The 18611-nt window shown below is 41.4% G+C and overlaps 4 protein-coding genes across 4 annotated transcripts; 2 read left to right on the top strand and 2 right to left on the bottom strand.

Moving 5' to 3' along the window:
• On the bottom strand, positions 1-6054 carry comp (cartilage oligomeric matrix protein). The gene is made up of 18 exons (XM_061297300.1): positions 5926-6054; positions 4996-5047; positions 4742-4890; positions 4507-4644; positions 3457-3534; positions 3218-3370; positions 3020-3124; positions 2672-2779; positions 2428-2587; positions 2235-2353; positions 2091-2143; positions 1833-2026; positions 1587-1765; positions 1462-1510; positions 1124-1320; positions 874-1046; positions 669-808; positions 1-484 (listed from the first exon to the last, which is right to left on the bottom strand). Exons 2-18 carry the CDS (start codon positions 5036-5038, stop codon positions 426-428), a joined length of 2097 nt encoding a protein of 698 aa, XP_061153284.1. The 5' UTR covers positions 5039-5047; positions 5926-6054; the 3' UTR covers positions 1-425.
• A 500-nt stretch (positions 6055-6554) lies between these two features.
• Positions 6555-10800, bottom strand: tmem38a (transmembrane protein 38A). The gene is made up of 6 exons (XM_061297302.1): positions 10438-10800; positions 8368-8524; positions 8077-8261; positions 7918-8005; positions 7236-7353; positions 6555-7154 (listed from the first exon to the last, which is right to left on the bottom strand). The coding sequence occupies exons 1-6, from the start codon at positions 10559-10561 to the stop codon at positions 6951-6953; spliced, it is 876 nt and encodes a 291-aa protein (XP_061153286.1). The 5' UTR covers positions 10562-10800; the 3' UTR covers positions 6555-6950.
• Positions 10801-11630: 830 nt separating this feature from the next.
• On the top strand, positions 11631-12977 carry smim7 (small integral membrane protein 7). Its single transcript, XM_061296491.1, has 5 exons — positions 11631-11741; positions 11915-11956; positions 12035-12087; positions 12158-12248; positions 12411-12977. The coding sequence occupies exons 1-5, from the start codon at positions 11716-11718 to the stop codon at positions 12424-12426; spliced, it is 228 nt and encodes a 75-aa protein (XP_061152475.1). The 5' UTR covers positions 11631-11715; the 3' UTR covers positions 12427-12977.
• A 100-nt stretch (positions 12978-13077) lies between these two features.
• Positions 13078-18598, top strand: slc35e1 (solute carrier family 35 member E1). The gene is made up of 6 exons (XM_061296487.1): positions 13078-13504; positions 14237-14307; positions 14867-15004; positions 15142-15267; positions 15342-15587; positions 16097-18598. The coding sequence occupies exons 1-6, from the start codon at positions 13177-13179 to the stop codon at positions 16319-16321; spliced, it is 1134 nt and encodes a 377-aa protein (XP_061152471.1). The 5' UTR covers positions 13078-13176; the 3' UTR covers positions 16322-18598.
• Positions 18599-18611: the final 13 nt, after the last annotated feature.

Here is an 18611-nt window from a genome sequence, read left to right on the forward strand (position 1 = left end):
TCGTAGTAAAAAATCTGTAGGTATTTATTTGTTGCCATGTGATTCTCCTAATGTGACCGTTTGTTTATAAGCTGAAAGAAAACAAAATGTCAATTAAATTGAATGTGGATGACACATTTTTTTCTGCACATAGTCTTGATTTTGCAAAAGTCAACATGGCAGCGTGTTGCCGTGGACTTGCATGATGTTTCCATCCACCTGTAGCTTGTTTGTTTTTTTGTAATCTGTATTTCCAAATGCAAATTTGAAAGATGATTTTGAATATGTGCATGTTTGGGAAATGTTTGGTTAACACTAAAACCTCTTGAGCTATACGAAAAGTTTTGCTACTTAAAGTTCAGGTTTTCTTCTTGCATAGAAATGTCCTCTTCTGATAAGTCTGAGATTTGAATGTGATTGGAGTTTGGCTTTGTTGATCTTTTCCTTCAGGCCACCAGCTGAACATGCCGTGCACGATAGGTGTCAAAATCTTCCGGGATAGTGTCTGCAGACAGAAATACGCAATTAGCTGACCAATTTTTTTTTTTTTGCCAAAAGGACCAGACACAACAAGGAACGAGAGTCCCAGTTATGTCTGGAAGAATCTGAGTCTCCATCAAACACCTTTGGAAAAAAAAATCTAGCAAATGATCTCGGATAATATAGGAAGGAGTGAAAAGGTTCCTCACCGTTGCATCGGTAACGCAAATTGGCCCAGATGATGTTCTCCTGGGAGAAGCAGAAGACTCCGAGTCGACCTCCCCGCATGGTGGCGTCTATGATGACACCTGTGTCTGCCACCAACTGAGGACCCTCGTAAAACCGAACCCTGTACCCCGAAAAGAGCAGATCTTTAAAGTAGAACAAAGCAAAATGTTGCTTTCAGTCCTCCACCTGATGTATCCATCAGCGGGTCGGTGCTGGAGGAACCAGCGATACGACGTCTTGTCCTTCCAGCCGACATTGCGAGCATCTTTCCAAAGTAGTTTCACCTGGTCGCTGGTGTCACCGGTGTGCCACAGGGCGTTCCTCAAGTTCTCACCGGGCCCCGTGTTGGACTTTACAGCCTTTTCAAATCCACAAATTAAACTGAGCATCAATCTGGGGCAACATCTCGCCCGAGAACCATTTGGCCTTGCACAACCTTCAATTGGATTCCTGGTTCCGCCACAGCTCGGAATGGGTTGGCCTGCCAGTAGATCTGCTCCACCTGCTTCCACATGACCACGTAGAAACTGGAGCTGTCCTGGTACCCGAAAATAAATCCGGCGTAGTCGTCGTCCGTCCGAGTGTTGACGTGGAACGTCCCTTCGAAATCGACACCGCTGAAAGCAGTGTAACCTGGGAAGGGAGAAATGCATGTTAGAAATAAAAGAAATATAAATTCCCCTTGGATCCCATGGAGCCCGAAGATGCCATTTGTAAATGCATCAGCTCTAAGCCCCTCCCACTTTCAAAAGTCCAAAAGAAGAAGAATCTTACCGACCGCCAAGCCCGGATCACTATTCATTGTCTGGACAATTTCTCTCCCCTGCACAAGAATTCAAGAAAAATGCATTCTTGGACTTCATCGTCCAAAATAGTTAATCGTATGAAATGAAATGGACCTGATCCAGCACCACCCAGTTGGGGTCAATCTGAGCGTCCCCCTCTGGATCTAAAACCACCGTCTGATACTCCCGGAAATCGGTGAGCGTGACCTCGGCGTTTTCAGGACAAACGTCGATGGTGTCGATGATGGTGTCGTTGTCAAAATCCCGTTCGCACACATTACCCACGCCATTGCCTGGAAGGATTCATGAACAGATGTGATTGTCTGATTTTTTTTTTTCCCCACCTGCAGCAATCCCTACCATCAAAGTCCTCCTGTAGGGGGTTCGGGATCAAACGGCAATTATCAGGACCCGGGGGCAGCAGATCCGGAATCCCGTCGTCGTCGTCGTCATCGTCGCACTCGTCCCCTTTACCGTCTTTGTCGGTATCCAGCTGGGAGCTGTTAATGACGGCCGGGCAGTTGTCTCGAGAGTCTTGGTGACCGTCGCCGTCACTTTGGAGATCATCTTTGATTGGCATGTGCAGGATGTGGGTCACTTCGAGCGCCGTTCGCGTACCTGTCTTTGTTGGTGTCGCAAGGGTCTCCGATCAGGTCATTGTCCGCGTCCGACTGGAAGCAGAAGGTTTTGGAAATACTCTTTTGGATAGACACTCATTCAGTGCCAGTGACGATTATAGACGTCAAAGATGGGTTATCTGACCTGGTCCGGGTTGTGATCGTAGGGACAGCTATCGCAAGCATCTCCAACTTTGTCTCCATCACGATCTATCTGATTAGCATTCGGAACTCTTTTGCAGTTGTCCAGATGATTGGGGATTCCTGGGATCAATCAAATGTCGTTTTCTTCAAAGATGGGAGAAATACGTCGGCCGGCCAGCATGAGGTACACTGACCGTCCCCGTCGATATCGTCGTCGCATTCGTCGCCAAATTTGTCCACGTCTGTGTCCTTTTGGTCGTTGTTCTTGACGGCACGGCAGTTGTCGCAAGCGTCACCAAAGTCATCTTCGTCGATGTTCCTTTGGTCCACGTTGGGCACCAGCACGCAGTTGTCCTGTAGGCAAGTACGCTCTTTACGTGAATATTGGAAATGACAATTTGGCTGCTGTGTTATTTGGGAAGAAAAGGTCGATTGGACCTGTGTGTTGGGGATCCCATCTCCGTCTGCATCGTCATCGCAAGCGTCTCCGATTCCATCACCGTCAGCATCTTCTTGACCAGAATTGGGCACGGTGAGACAATTGTCCTGCAAAGATTTCAATCATTTTAAATCGGTTTTCTTTGTTTGATTGAGGGTGTGGGTGACTGTTTACATTTTGGAGGTTTAGCAGTATTTTGGAATAATTCTTTAATTTAAAAAAAGGTTTTTTTTCTTCAATGCTATTCATTGGTATCAATTATATGTGGATTTTCACTATTTCATATCAACACCTCCAATTGGGACTCTAACCCCGGCTGGTCTTCCTCCATAGTGCCTGTGACTCACCTTGGCACAGTTCCTCTCAGCGCAGTCCAACCTCTCATCTGGGAAGCCATCAATGTCGATGTCGGGTCCACACAGGAAACCATTGCCCGCCCATCCAACTCCGCACTGTAAGCACATTTGATGGCTCACGTTATTATGACTTGTGTTTGAACTCAATCTTCTATCTCCAAGATATACAAAATACATTCATTTGCTTACTTGACATTCAATCTTGCCGTCCCGATGGAGGATGCACTCGGCGCTGGCGTGACAAGGGTTGGGCCGGCCGTTCCCGCACGCCCTCTCGGGTTGGCAACCCTGCCGCTGGTCACCTACGTAGCCCCTCTTACAGGGGCCGCATCTGAAGGAGCCCTGACAGATCAAATCAGTCATTGGGGTCAATTCCAAAACAAAAAAAAAAACGATTCACTCGACTCGAGCATGGAATCGATACATACTGGCGTATTCATACAGAAGGAATTGTCAACACAGCCGCCATTTGTGTGGATGGCACATTCATCAATGTCCTTGCATACCTTTTGGAAGACAAACACAATCAATAACGTTGCATTTCACAAGATGAATTGAATTGATTCTGATCTCAAAATCACCACAACACAACGATTCTTATATTCTTCGCATATTTAATGTAATTTCTCATGAATATATCTATCAATATAATATAATATAATATAATATAATATAATATAATATAATATAATATAATATAATATAATATAATATAATATAATATAATATAATATAATATAATATAATATAATATAATATAATATAATATAATATAATATAATATAATATAATATAATATAATATATAATATAATATAATATAATATAATATAATATAATATATAATATAATATAATATAATATAATATAATATAATATAATATAATATAATATATAATATATAATATATAATATAATATAATATAATATATAATATAATATATAATATAATATAATATAATATAATAGATAGATAGATAGATAGATAGATAGATAGATAGATAGATAGATAGATAGATAGATAGATAGATAGATAGATAGATAGATAGATAGATAGATAGATAGATAGATAGATAGATAGATAGATAGATAGATAGATAGATAGATAGATAGATAGATAGATAGATAGATAGATAGATAGATAGATAGATAGATAGATAGATAGATAGATAGATAGATAGATAGATAGATAGATAGATAGATAGATAGATAGATAGATAGATAGATAGATAGATAGATAGATAGATAGATAGATAGATAGATAGATAGATAGATAGATAGATAGATAGATAGATAGATAGATAGATAGATAGATAGATAGATAGATAGATAGATAGATAGATAGATAGATAGATAGATAGATAGATAGATAGATAGATAGATAAATAAAAAATAGCAAAAACATCCATTTCAATATTGTAACCGTATAATTTCCAACAAATCAAAGTGATGAGTACCCGCTGTTGTAATATCGTTTACCTGCTTGTTGGCGGTGGCGTAAGCGATACCGATACCGTGTACTTGAGGTCCAGCGTATCCCGAGGGACACAAACCACAGCGGAACCCCGGGGAAGTGTTGATGCAGCGCACACCCATGTGGCATGGTATCACAGAGCACTGCAAAGGACACTCATATCATACTTGTGCCGATTTCAAATCCTCAACCCAATCTACGTGACATTTAACCTAGCTAGATTGTCGTTTCTCTTCATACCTCATCCACGTCAACACAGTAGGTGCCATTGCCCTCCATGCCTTCTGGACAGGGGCCACACCTTGGCCCGTAAGGCGTCTCCATACACCTTACACCAGTGTAGCAAGGATTGGGCACACAGGAAGGACGAGGCCGACCCCTTCCCATCCCTGGGGTGTCAAAGGTCATGTCAATTATTTTGACTTGATCTCAATAATTGGTTATAATCTATTTTGGGAATCTCCAATCAGTGGTGATAATGATGATTCACTCACCACAGGCTTCACACTCCATCACTGAATTCTTGAGGAAAACCATTTCTTGAATCTGTAATGTAAAAATAGTTGCTTTTCATTATTATTACCCCCGGATTCGGTGTGTGCTACTTTTTTCATCAGTCCAATCAAGTTTAAAGTTTTCCAACCAACCACAAAAGTCTTTAGATACAAGTTTTCATTTAGTACAAAAGAAAATATTCCTATTGTATGTGTCAGTGCAAATGTTCAATTTCTGCAAAAGGTAGTCGATAAAAATCACAGTATTAATGCAAACCAGATGTGAGAGTGGATCACCATTTGTTTCAGAAGATCTTTTATCTCCGACAGGGCAAGGTTTGACTTTTTAATCTGATTTATGATTTCACCATCTAAAATTGAAAGAACAACAGTTAATAATTCTGTTGTATTTCTTTTTTTGGGGAAATTGTGCATGCATGCATGTGTGTGTGTTGACATTCCAGAGGCAGCGGAGGTTTGACTTGAATCCTCCACCTACGCATTGACTACATTTTAAAGAGCAGACAGAAATGCCGCGATGGCAGCTGCGTGATTGATTCAGCAGATACAGATTTTTTGGAACCTGATTCAAATGATCAGGATCATCATTCAGAACTTGATCATTTCAATCAGGTGCATTGGAGGAGGTCAGGATCTTAAAACATGCAGGGCAGCAGAAGGACATCTCTGGGTTGTGTCCGCATTGCTTTGCCCGATGTGATCATGCAGCCATTATCGGAAGAATTCATCATTTGCAAATCAAAGTACCGTAATTTTCGGACTATAAATCGCGTTTTTTTTCATAGTTTGGGGGGGGGGGGCGACTTGTATACATATATATGTTTTTTTTCACTTTTCTGGGCATTTTATGGCTGGTGCGACTTATACTCCGGTGCGACTTATAGTCCGAAAATTACGGTATTCTCTTACCTCTCTGTCCTGCAGTTTGTCCTATGCAGAGCACACAGGTCAGCAAGAGAAAACAAAACATGCTGCCGCTGTCCGTTTATGTCCTGCCTTCCCCGAGCCTTCTGCTAACCTCCTTCATAGGGAGACTCGCTCTGTCCTCCTTCTGCTTTGGCTTTTATACCTTCTACCCATCCATCATAAAAAAAAAAAACATGAACAACAAAAAGCAACCCCCACTTCCCAGACTTGAGCGTCATTCCCAATTGCAGTACTCAGCCCCCCTCTGCAGGAATTCCCAGAAATGAAAAGCTGGCGCTGTTCTGACGGATTTTTTAGTTTATTAACTTTGGTAAATAAATGTGTGTGTGTGTGTGTGTGTGTGTGTTTGTGAGTGTGTTGTTTGCATTTGTCTAATGGACTGAGCAGATGGCCCTAACATTCTTTTGCTCTTGATCACCTTGATTCTCATCAGGGTCATAAATCATAAACTGACTAATGTAAAAAAAAAAAAAAAAAAATGTAATTAAATTAGCCAAAAATTTGAATGAATAATATATTGATGTTGTATAATATAAATATATAATATAACAAATGTATTTTTATTTCATCAACACTCGCTGTCATCCACTTTCGAAAGAAAAGACAAGAGCAACATTTTTCTTCCTTTTATTCAAATTCTTCCATGAGTCATAAGCGTCAAGGTAAAAAGTTTTTTTTTCTTATCTCATGATACTTTCTTCACATTTGTCTGATGATTAAAATGGACTTTTCTTTCAGTTCCGAATCAAGCGAAATGGACCAGAAGAGAACCATTGACACTCCAACAATGAGCACGATGTGGACCACCGCACAGACAAGCTCGGATGGGAAGGTGAAAAATAGCTTTAAAATGGTTAAGAGGTGGATGGTTGTATTTACAGTCCTTGGGAGATGTAAATGTATCACTCGGAGCAACGTTAGGCTCCGACGGAAAGCGTCTCGATGGTGAAAGCTTTTCTTCTTCTTAGCCAAGAAGCGCCGTCTGAGTGAAGCCCATGTCAGACAGTCTACTCGGCTTTTTTGGCTTTCCTCTTTCGAACGCCTTCACTCAGTTCCTCCTTGCTTTTGAGCGACGAAGGGGCCGCGGCGGCTGGAGGGTGATGGTGGTCTTCCTCAGAGCCGCCCAAAGGCGAGCGGAAGAGCAGATGGGAGATCCAGGACTCGATCAGGGCGAAGGGGGAGCCGTGAGAATGGCAGGCGGTCAGCCACACCTGGAAGACACACACACAAATGGTTTCTAGCATTTGAAGGACCAGTGAGAAGCTGCTTTGATTTTTCTTTTCTTTACAGACCTTGCTGGTGGCCATGAAGAGGGTGAAGGTAATGATGAGCATGCTCCTGGACATGGGGAGCCAGTGAGCCTCCTGCATGGTGAAGAGGATGGCTCCATACAGGCTGGCTTTGGTGGGGCTGCAGATGCAAAACAAATATGACCATGTACATACTACTTGCATAATATTGAATAATTTCGACTCTGAAATTTGAGGTCAACCCAGTTTGATCAACTGGTTACATGAAGAAATGAGGTGTTACTCCTCACAACCACTAGGTGGCGCATTTTGTCAGTATCAGGTGATTTCATCTATTATTATTACATATTACCGTAATTTTCAGACTATAAATCGCACCGGAGTATAAATTGCACCAGCCATAAAATTCCCCAAAAATTAAAAAAAACAACATATATGTATGTATATAAGTCGCTCCTGAGTATAAGTCGCCCCCTTTCACCCAAACTATGAAAAAAAAAACGCGACTTATAGTCCGAAAATTACGGTACATGATTTACTTTAATCCAAAAATGCTAATCCAGACTAATAGCATCATTTGAGGTTTCTCATTGAACAGACATTGATCATTTGACCAGTTCCTAAACAGCTCCAGTTAGTGACAGCACTAAATATAGCCAATAGTAACATAGTTGTATTCCAACAGCATCCACCAATGGAGGGGCTCATGAAAGAAGAAACTTACAATGACATATTGAGGATCTCGTTGGTCTCAGGCCTCCACACGCCACGCAGCAGCTGCTCAAAGTTCGAAATGAGAGCCACTCCAGAGCCTGTGAGTAGAAATAATGGCCACAATGAAGGAAGGAAGGAAGGACATCTAATGACCGATGGGGTCTGTCACCTTTGACATAACCCACGATGACCATGACGAAGTAGCCGTGGTGGTAGGCGTGGTGGGCGTGGTGGACGCCGGCGGCAATCTTGCGAGCGCGGACTACTTCCTTCAGGGCCACCAACACTAACTTGACAGGCATGAAAGCCACGCATTTGTAGAAGAGGTTGAGTGGGCAGTAGAAGATGAGGTACCTGCGTTGAGAAAGGAAAAATGGTTTGACTTCAGCAGACTGAAAATTTTGACCCCTGACCCTTGAACAAGATAAGTGGTCAAAAGGTGGAATTCTTAATTCCTAACCAGATAGCAGAGGCGAGGAGGATGTGGCTGTTGTGTTGAAAATAGTCAAGGGGGCTACTTCCCAGCATGATGTCAGCCAGAATGTAGCTCCCAAAGCAGTAGAGCATGGCACAGAGCCACGAGGCCACGGGACTCCTGCGAGAAACCTCCACCGAACCTGCACAACGTAGAAAGTGGCGTTAATAATGCGAGCGTCAAATCACACATGATGTAAACTTTAGTTGCTAATGGGGCTAGCTAGCCCCTAAATGTTTACAACTTTTCAAACATGTCTAATGGCACACTCCATTTCCTCTCCAAAAATATTTTTCACCCCTTTTAAAAAAATAAAAATAGATTGAATTTAAAGATCACATGCTTTACATACAAAATAATTCAAATAAAAAATGGAAAAAAATAAAAAGAATATGGCCCAAAATAAAAAAATTTAATAAAAAAATAAAAAAATAATTAATTGCTCATTTATGATGGCTGTTTTGTCTGTTCGTTGCTAACCGTTACCTTCAACATGATGCAGTGACTTTCAAAAGTTTTTATCAGTGCAAGCCGCGTGCTTATCTCTGTCCATGCCCAGACCACCATTAAGTGTACGCCCCTGATAGGAAACATCAGAACTCATTTGCTCGATGTCTATTTACCATCTCAACTGGTGCAATAAATATTTGAAGTCATTAAATTGTTGCTATTAAGTCAATCATTTTTCTTGGAGAACATCAGGATCATTTAATACATTGTATGCTTGTAAAATAACTTACATGTAGTTAACAACTGTAGGGATTGATTACACACAGTGATTAAGCGGGGAGTACTGGTCACACCGACAACAGGTGTGCGAGGGTGTCGTGAAAGCAATCTGACGCTGAGAAATGCCGTCCTAAAAATAGATTTTTCTCCACTTCCTTCTCCCCTTGCTTTCCAAGTCCCATCTTCAAAACTTCTCTCTCCATGTTGACCCCCCTTGACATCTGCACTTGTGTAAAAAGTCATGCAAATAAATGCAGCAGGAGTGATTTGACTGTCAAACTTTTAAACACACACAGGAATTTACAGATTCCAAGCCTCAGTCTCACTAGATACATAAAATGACTTATGCATACACTTTGACACCCATTTTGAGCGGTCAATATTAATATTGCAGCCTCACTATCATAAAATTGCACTTTCTTTCAGAGTTCTTACTCCTAACTGCAAGTTTCTGTTCAGAACTCAAATCATCTCTTCTTTTAAAAAAAAAAAAAATGTGTTCAATGTTAAATTATTAGGCACGTTTGATACCAGCATTGATACCGATAACAAGTACCGATACCACTGATACTTTACAAAATGGCCACAAGAGGGCAGCCAATTCCTGACCACTTTCGAGGTGCCCTTGAGCAAGGCATCCACCCCTAGCTGAGCCTGTTTGTGGCACATCTCAGCTAACCCACAACACTAGGAAAACGAGATGGATGGAATGATTGGATTATAGCACAAATTCCATCGTGACACTTTAATAGTGCAATTCATCCTGGCTGATCAAACTGCTAAGATGAACTGGATGGTCCCATTGAAAGAAATGGAGTCAATTGTTCCATATTCGCTCCACATGGCACACAGAATGTCCTGAAGCCTACAAGAGCACGGGGGAGGCTTTGCAGACCCACAGACGTCTATTTCAGGCTCTTCTATTTTTTGCCTAAGTTTCTGGCATGCTTCTCTCACATTTCATCCGCCTAAGGCTCTGCCGCTCAAAGGACTTAAAACTTGGACAATGTCAATGGCCTGCTTTGATTCACTTCATTGATTTCCTCTGGGAATGGGGTCAAGCTTTTCTTCAGATTGAAGCAAGCTGACTTTTTACAGCTGCACGCTTTATGTAACAGGTCAAGGTCTTTATGGAAAAGGGGCGCTCGCCATATAAAATCATCAAAAAGTCCTTTTAAGGATATTGGAACCCAGCGTGGTTGTTACAAGAACTGCATTAGGATTCACTTTGAAAATAAACACTCCTTACTTGGATTTTAATGTCTATTTAATAGGATAACAAAAGAAATGTTTGGATAAAAATATGAATGTTTTTCTTATTCTCACCTGGCTCATACTTGAGGTAGAGGATGGACACGATGTAATAAGCCACATCAAATACTGGAAACATTCCCATTTTGGAGAAAGCTTGAACTAAATCTCCCAAATTGAGGGCAGCCAGCACATCCATGTTGTTATCAAGGTGATTCCTCGCTCTTGTTAATGTCCAAGTGCGCAGTCAGGGTCGGAAGCGGACTCAACCTGGTCCGCGGACTCTCCACCAAGCCCCCCCGGCCTCGACAGTGAAAGGCTGAGACACACAAGCCTTCCTATTAATACCACTCATCTACGTCTCGTTATCTTCATCACCACAAGCACCATCTTCATCGTCATCGTCATGGCATGAGCGCTCCGATTTTTTGGAAAACGGCTCCCGATGTGTTCAGCTCCAAAGGCGGCTGTTGGTTGGGCTGGTGGAGGAGAAACAAACGTGCATCGAAGCGAGTTTTTATTCTCATACCGAATTAAATACACGGTGCGACCGACCTTAATCCCATAACAGGTCTCTATAATGTACTATCATCGCAAAACAACAATGGACACTTTTGGACACTAGGTGGCACTACAATACCAAATTAACAACAAGTGTAACGTACCTGCTGGAATCGACAAACAAGGTATCGGTTTACGACAAAGTTCCGTGATGGTTCCATGTCACAAATTTGTCTACAGTCATTACATTAAAAAACTGATTTCAAATGCACACACCTAAGTATAAAAATTAATTCTCCCTAAATAGTATACTTAATGCCGACGTTATTACCCCCCCCCCCCCAAAAAAAAAAAAAAAAAACCATAAAGATAAAAAAAGTAATTCTTATTTCGAACATAAAAATGTAAGATGAATCTTAATTTACAAGATCCTTTTAAATAGAAGAAACGCTCACCATTCGATCCTGGATTTTACGTCTGTTGGGAAGCAAAGATCAATATGTTTCATATGTTCACCTTTAATATTTTTTTCATTTCACCTTTTAGGTAAATATTTGTTTTTCTTAGACAGGTTTTTCTCCTTCACGTCACGTTACGGAATTACACTCCTAAATTAAGTGTTGCGTGAGCGTTATGTCTTTTCACTTTATTAATAATAATAATAATAATAATAAATGTTTCCATTTAACTGATGGCCTTTAAATTTAGAAATATAATTTAATCCCGATTTTGACTGATACGGCGAACTGTACCTGGAAAACAAAATTCAGGGCAATCAGAATGACCTCATCTTATTGGTCACATTGTATGGTGCGAATGCGGAAGTGAAGCGTTAGACTGGTTGTTGACACGATGATCGGAGATTTGCTGCTATTTGGGTAACGGTATTTAATAACTCAAATGTACACATATTTAACACAGGTTGATGTCACATGTATGCCTCGGAATTTATGCGAGTGAATCAAAAATGTCGCCAACTAGCTGAATGCTAATGCCACCTCACCAGCTATGTGGTGCGTGTCAGAAATAACTTGTCCTATCCTTTTCCCAGGACCTTGTTAGTGAATGCAGGAGCTGTGTTGAATTTCAAGCTGTGAGTAGAATATTAAAATCAGATTATTAGTCATAGCCATAGTTAATGTTCATCTGTGTGACTTGAATTGTGTTGTAGCAAAAGGAAAGAATCACATGGATTTGGAGATGAGTCTGGGGGTCCAACGACAGGTGAGTATAATGGTATTAAGAAGTTTCAAGTGTGGATGTATTTGTTTATGTGTCTATTTGTCTTCTGCAGGCGACAACATTCGTGAGTTCCTGCTCAGCCTGCGATACTTTCGTATCTTCATTGCTCTGTGGAACATCTTCATGATGTTCTGCATGATTCTGTGAGTAAGAATAGCAATAGTCTTATTGTATTTAATATTCAGAAAATATGTTATTAAACATCTATCAAATACATATAAATTGGGTGGGATTATTAGTGGTCAACAAGAAGTAGGATTTGGCCAATCTGGTGTTTGTCAACCAAATATCTTTAATCTTCACAGATTGTTTGGATCGTGAACAACTGTGGCTGTAGCTGGACTACCACCTGGTGACTGATTTTTCAAGATGGATGCTCACAATTCCCTGTTGTTTTTTACCTTTAATTGTTTCTTTGCTTCTTAACAGCCTGTACAACTCGACAACAATTGTCATATTTATTTCATCCTACATAACTAAAAGGTTCAACATTTGTCATGGGCTTCTATTGTGTCATTGTATCATTGCATAAAATGAAAAGACAGTCTTGTCTGTTTAGTTGACCTATTTTTAAAGTATAAACCAACACAATAATAAGTAAAGAAGAATTTGGTATAAGCAGTTCTTAGTTGTATGCTTAAGTTTTCTATTTTTGTGACACACTGAAAGATCATTAAGTCCTTGTTTCTTTATGATCGACAACTTTAAATGGAATTTTGTCCTATGCTTAAGATTTTCGGGTGTTTTGTTTATTGATGCGTTACGTATAGCTTCTCAAAGTACAAGTATATATGTTCAATTCTACTACTGTGGACCTCTATGTAAATGTTTGCTATTAAATGCATGAGAAATAAATTACTATTACGTATTTATATTCCATTTTAGTGATTCAACAGAAAGCGCATGCGTAATGCGGTGGTGACGACACCGTTGCGACGCGTTTTACGTCACATTTCCCATCATGCTCCTGTGTGGATTGCCAATGGCCAATTCCGCAATGTCCGCCTCCTCCGCTTCCGTGGCGCAGCAACCACGCCGCCGGTGACGCGTCACTCCATTCCGCTGTGAAAGATGGCTGCGGTGGAGCGGGCTCAGGTCAGGGAAGGTTTCCGGATAGTTGTTCTTTGCGTTTGCTGGTACACGGTCAGTTCGGGCGGAAACGTCATCAACAAGATAATCCTCAATGGATTCCCCTACCCGGTCACGGTGTCTCTCTTTCACATCTTTTCCATTGTAATCTTCCTGCCGCCGTTGTTGCGGGCATGGGGAGTCCCCAAAACAGAACTGCCCAAGCGGTACTACTGGTGGACCATTCTGCCTTTAGCTTTCGGGAAATACTTCGCATCCGTGTCGGCTCACTTCAGTATATGGAAGGTTCCTGTTTCGTACGCGCACACTGGTAAGTGCTTTAGCATCAGCTGATGTTAGCTTCTTTTGCTAACGGGGTACTATTTAAAGTGTGGGGCCTCCCCGTTGTAGACTGACTTAGCGTATTTTTCATGGTGCTAGTCTGCATGCTACGCAGTTAAATAAGTTAGAAATGAGCTCCATTTTGTCTACTAGCATCACGAGTGCGAGTTTGCTGATGAGCGTAATTACAATTGAGCTGAAAATTGGTCATGCTGTTGGTATTTACCTCCCTTCTAATTGGCTAATTGGATTCACTGATTTTATTTCCATGCAAAGTATTGCCACATTTGAGTGCAAATAATCAGCGATGACTAGCAACTAAAGACGAACCGATGTTGTGATTTTCTTGTTTTTCCAATATAACAAAAAAAAAAAAAGTAAATCGTCCAATTCAATAACTGACGGATTGGTCCGCTGTTGTGATTTAAAGTGTACATGTGCAGCATTTTGATTTAATCAGTTGCGTCACTGTTCGACATCATGTAATCACTGAAGTGCACTCAATGCGCTTCTATATTTTATCTGCCATCTGAGTACAAAACATTATTCATCGTAATGTTTTGTATACCCGGAGTGCGCGTTCACCCAAATCAACTCGTGCGTATTTGCATTGTGCTTCCACAATGCGCTGAAGTAATTATATTTGACAATTTGACAAGCTGGTTAGACATGAACAACTTCATGGTCTTCTTCTCTAACTTTTTTTTTTTTTCTTTTGCAGTCAAAGCCACCATGCCAATTTGGGTTGTGCTCCTGTCAAGAATCATTATGAGGGAAAAGCAAACCACCAAGGTGAGTAGCCCTGAGTGCATCCAACAAAGTGTTTAACCCTGCGCCGTTTTATATCAAAGCTCATATTACAATGCCGAGACCCCATCAGACGACAGCTTCTCAAGGTGGACTGATTTCTTCACTTTGGAACAAGGGTGGAGGAATGACGACCTGGTTGTCGTATCTTACATCCGTGTGTGGTGTTTACTTTGCACACATAGACTGGGAATGTAGCTGCCACCTTAGTCCACAGGCCCCGCTTCACAGGGGCAAGAGTACCAATTCGACTGAATGAAATTAAAACTGCACATATCAAAAGCAAATAGTGGCTGTTTTCTTTCAATTGTTTTTGGGAGGAAAATGTATGCATCAAAAATACTAAAGGTATCGGTGCTTGGTGTTGGTATCAATGACAACTCAAGAACTGGGGACTCGTACTGGTATCAGTCTGGGGGAAAAAAAGTGATGTAAAAAAAAAAATCCAGAATAATATGATTCCAACTTTCTCAGTGTTTCTTTATCAAATAACTCAAATGTTGTTTTGCCTCCTCGTTTGATGCGTGTGCGTTCCACGCGGAAGGTGTACGTATCTCTGATCCCCATTATTGGCGGCGTGCTGCTGGCAACAGTGACCGAGTTGTCCTTCGACGTATCGGGCCTGATCAGCGCTCTGGCTGCCACGCTCTGCTTCTCTCTGCAGAATATCTTCTCCAAAAAGGTGTGTGCTGAAATCGTTGACATATGTGGAAGACGATGAGTGCGTGTTTGTTTTTCCTCCGATTTTCCACCAATCTGTTTCATATTAGACATATGGACCATTTCCATGCTGTTGGGTTCTTATGGGTTCTTTTATAGGTGTTACGCGATACACGAATCCACCACCTGCGGCTTCTCAACATCCTGGGCTTTAATGCCGTGATCTTCATGCTGCCCACCTGGGTGCTGGTTGACCTCTCCGTCTTTCTCGTCAATGACGATCTGGTGGGTAGTGGCTCCATTTTTCTGCTGCGTTTATCTCGATCGTTCCGTCCCAACGTCACGTGCTGTCCCTGCAGTGGGACATGACGGGATGGAGCGGAACCATCCTTCTGCTGCTCCTCAGCGGCTTCTGCAACTTTGCTCAGAACGTCATCGCCTTCAGCGTGCTCAATCTGGTCAGCCCGCTCAGCTACGCGGTGGCCAACGCAACCAAGAGGATCATGGTGATCAGCATCTCGCTCTTCATGCTGCGCAACCCCGTCTCGTTCATCAACTTGCTGGGCATGATGACGGCAATAGTCGGAGTTTTCCTCTACAACAAGGTGGGCCACCAGCAGACAGGGCTTTATTTATTTATTTTTTTTTTAGAAACAAAACTTTAGCTTTGTTAGCTGCCACCGTTGTTTCGATGCACAGCCACAAATCCATAAAAGGAATTTGACATTCTACAACAAGGAGGGACACGTCCGACATGTTATTCTAATTGCTTTCGTGCATTATATCCGCCATGAGTCGAGACAGAACCCGTTTGAGAACATTTTCTTTTTGCACCATACTATCGTCACTTTCCAAGACTTATGCTTAGGTGTCTCGTTGCATATGAGAGTAAATGTAAAGAGCGAGCGATACGCAGATTAAGCAAACCTATACCGTAATTTTCGGACTATAAGTCGCACCGGAGTATAAGCCGCACCAGCCGTAAAATGCCCAAAAAAGTGAAAAAACGTATATATATGTATATAAGTCGCTCCTGAGTATAAGTCAAATAACTATGAAAATGCGATTTATAGTCCGAAAATTACGGTAATCATCCCAACAATGTCATCGACAGGCCAAGTACGACGCCAACCAAGAGAAGAAACTCCTGCCGAGCAGCAAACAGGACCTGATGTCCTTTGACAACCCGGTGTTCCAAAAGCATCAGGCCAACGGGTCAGTGCCTTCCTCCCACTCTCCACAGCAACACGATTGGAACCACGTGCTGACCGACCACTTCCAGTACAGTCGCCAAACCTACACGACAAACTCCGACAGTAACCACCAGTATGTGGTGTAAAAAAAGAAAAATGGCGGGAGGGAGGCTGCTTTGCGTTGGATGGCTCTCCTGGACATTTAGTGTGCGCGTGTAGTCGCCATCCCAGCAGCAGCAGCAGTTCTTCTCCGGTCCGCTGCACACACAAGACGACGTCGCACACAGGAAAAATGGCCCAGCGACATGACCTCTCCCATGCTCCTCCATCTCCAAACCTCGCTGTGTTTTCCAGTCTGTTACTTTGGTCCTGACTGTTTGAGCGGCTGGGCACACGCACGCCAGCGCTCATATCGGATATTTTCAGACACATCCACAACATCAATAGTTTATTTTCTAAAAGGAGCGATATCATTTCAGACTTCTGACATCGTGGAAATCTTCAATAGTTTAGATGTTTCGATTTCTGCTGGCTTGGGAAGAGGAGGGAGAAACTGGTGAAAGACAATTGTCTTCACATTTTGAAAAGTTTGGTGCCCATGTAAAAAAAAAAGATAAATGCGCATCAAACTTAGTCTACCCACGCTCAAAGCAATCACATAGTATCGGACTTTGGTTAGAATCAAGTGCGAGACGAGTTCTTAAACCCAAGAACGGTTAGTGACCACCCCTCACCTTTTCCCACAATGCGACATAAATATTAGACATGATTGGGAAAAAAAAAAAGGGATTTAGTCTACAAAACAAAGCTTCCTTGTGAAATATGGCAACGTCTGCAAACAAGGATGTTCTTTGTTCCATCTTTCCGAGGAAGGCCATCGCTGTGTTAAACGTCAGGTCCAATTAGGAAAAAGAATGAATCACTCTTATCAAGGGAGTCATTTTTCATGGTGGCCATTGATATTTATTCATCATCAGTGCTTTTCAGGCCGGGGGGAAAAATCTCCTCTGTCCTGACAGGCAATGTCAGCCTGAACCAAAGTTGCTTTTGTCATTTTTTTTTTAAAAGTATCTATTTTGCACAAATTGAAAGAACAAAAGCTTGGGTGAAAGGCGAAATGTCCATCTTTAATAGTCACTGGATAGACCTGTAAAGGACTCGGCGGTTTGGTTTGTGCAATAAACATTGGAACCGCCAACCCGGATGGACGGACGGACGAGATTATGCTCCAGTACAGTGTCCCTAAATCCAGTGCTCCATCATGGAGTTGTTTGAAATTCACACTGAGCATTTTAACGCCGCCGTGTCAGGTGTGCTCCAACTTTTTCTACTGTGTATTGTCTAATGCAAATGTCTCAACTTTTGATTTTTTTTTCTTCTGCGTGCACATTCATGTAGCCTATGAGGAAATATATTTTTCTCCAAGGAGATCAAATTTTTGTTAATGGTATGGCACCGTTCACATTATTAGCTTAAAAATATGATCGGCTGTAGTCCTTATCTGTTTACTACTGCCTGCTGCAAAACCTTTAACAATGCACTCAAAATATTTTTTTTTAATATTAAGTACGATTTGCATTTCGTCTCCTGATTTCCGTGGATTTGCTTTTCCTCATTGAAAATGAGAATTCTTTTTCTCATCTGACTGAGCATATCGGCAAAGAACCAGGCTGCTTTAAAAGCATCATTTGGAAGTGAGAAAATGTGCAAGGGAATAAATAAAACTTTACATTAAACTAAGTGTCACTGTGTGGAGACACCCTGGTTGTACCCGACTCCAAACGACAACCATAAAATGTAAACAGTGCAGGATAAAATTGGCAGAATGTTTTGATTTTAAATGGAGCTTTATAAACAAAAGAGCAAGTCAACAGACCTTAACTGCTTCTTGCAAGTAAGCAACTTGGAACTTGTATATTTTTATGTAACAACCCCCAAATAACCTGGAGCCGAGCCAATAATGTGAGGACACTGCTAAATTGAAAATGTCTGGTTGAATGCTCGTGTTCGTAATTCTCATAGATGACTTTAATTTTGATTTAACTTGGATTTAGTTTTTTGATCATGTTGTTAAAAGCAAAGGGCCACAGGACAGAGGCCTTACCTTGGTGAAGTTCATCCTCTAATGTTTATTAAGAATTTTGCGAAGGCTATTTGGATATCATTGTCGAATTTTCATAGAACGCAGGTTGCTCACTGGGATGTACAGTACGTGTTAATAAGGGGTTGGTGTCTTTGTAAACTTGTATGAATATTATTTTTGTGTGAGTTTCTACTCAGCTAACGTTTCTAGATTTTTATTTATGGTTGTCATGGTACAAAATGTTTTAGAGCGGTGCAGCTTTGAGCAGTTGTCTCTGCTTCTGATTGAAAAAAATGCTATTTTTAAATGTTCAACAAAATAAATAGAATACTGGATCAAATGTGTTTGCTCAG

This window comes from Syngnathus typhle, linkage group LG14, assembly GCF_033458585.1.
Source record: "Syngnathus typhle isolate RoL2023-S1 ecotype Sweden linkage group LG14, RoL_Styp_1.0, whole genome shotgun sequence".
Lineage (NCBI taxonomy): Eukaryota > Metazoa > Chordata > Actinopteri > Syngnathiformes > Syngnathidae > Syngnathus > Syngnathus typhle.

Coding starts and splice junctions, on each gene's coding strand:
- comp (XM_061297300.1), bottom strand. CDS start 5,038: ATGGTTTTCCTCAAGAATTCAGTGATGGAGTGTGAAGCCTGTG. Junction 2,780..3,019: donor CTGAGAGGAACTGTGCCAAG/GTGAGTCACAGG, acceptor AAATCTTTGCAG/GACAATTGTCTCACCGTGCC. Junction 1,047..1,123: donor AACCAGGAATCCAATTGAAG/GTTGTGCAAGGC, acceptor GGATTTGAAAAG/GCTGTAAAGTCCAACACGGG.
- tmem38a (XM_061297302.1), bottom strand. CDS start 10,561: ATGGATGTGCTGGCTGCCCTCAATTTGGGAGATTTAGTTCAAGCTTTC. Junction 8,525..10,437: donor CTACCTCAAGTATGAGCCAG/GTGAGAATAAGA, acceptor TACGTTGTGCAG/GTTCGGTGGAGGTTTCTCGC. Junction 8,262..8,367: donor CTCCTCGCCTCTGCTATCTG/GTTAGGAATTAA, acceptor TTCTCAACGCAG/GTACCTCATCTTCTACTGCC.
- smim7 (XM_061296491.1), top strand. CDS start 11,716: ATGATCGGAGATTTGCTGCTATTTGG. Junction 11,742..11,914: donor GGAGATTTGCTGCTATTTGG/GTAACGGTATTT, acceptor TCCTTTTCCCAG/GACCTTGTTAGTGAATGCAG. Junction 12,088..12,157: donor GTCTGGGGGTCCAACGACAG/GTGAGTATAATG, acceptor TGTCTTCTGCAG/GCGACAACATTCGTGAGTTC.
- slc35e1 (XM_061296487.1), top strand. CDS start 13,177: ATGGCTGCGGTGGAGCGGGCTCAGGTCAGGGAAGGTTTCCGGATAGTT. Junction 13,505..14,236: donor TGTTTCGTACGCGCACACTG/GTAAGTGCTTTA, acceptor TTTCTTTTGCAG/TCAAAGCCACCATGCCAATT. Junction 15,005..15,141: donor AGAATATCTTCTCCAAAAAG/GTGTGTGCTGAA, acceptor GTTCTTTTATAG/GTGTTACGCGATACACGAAT.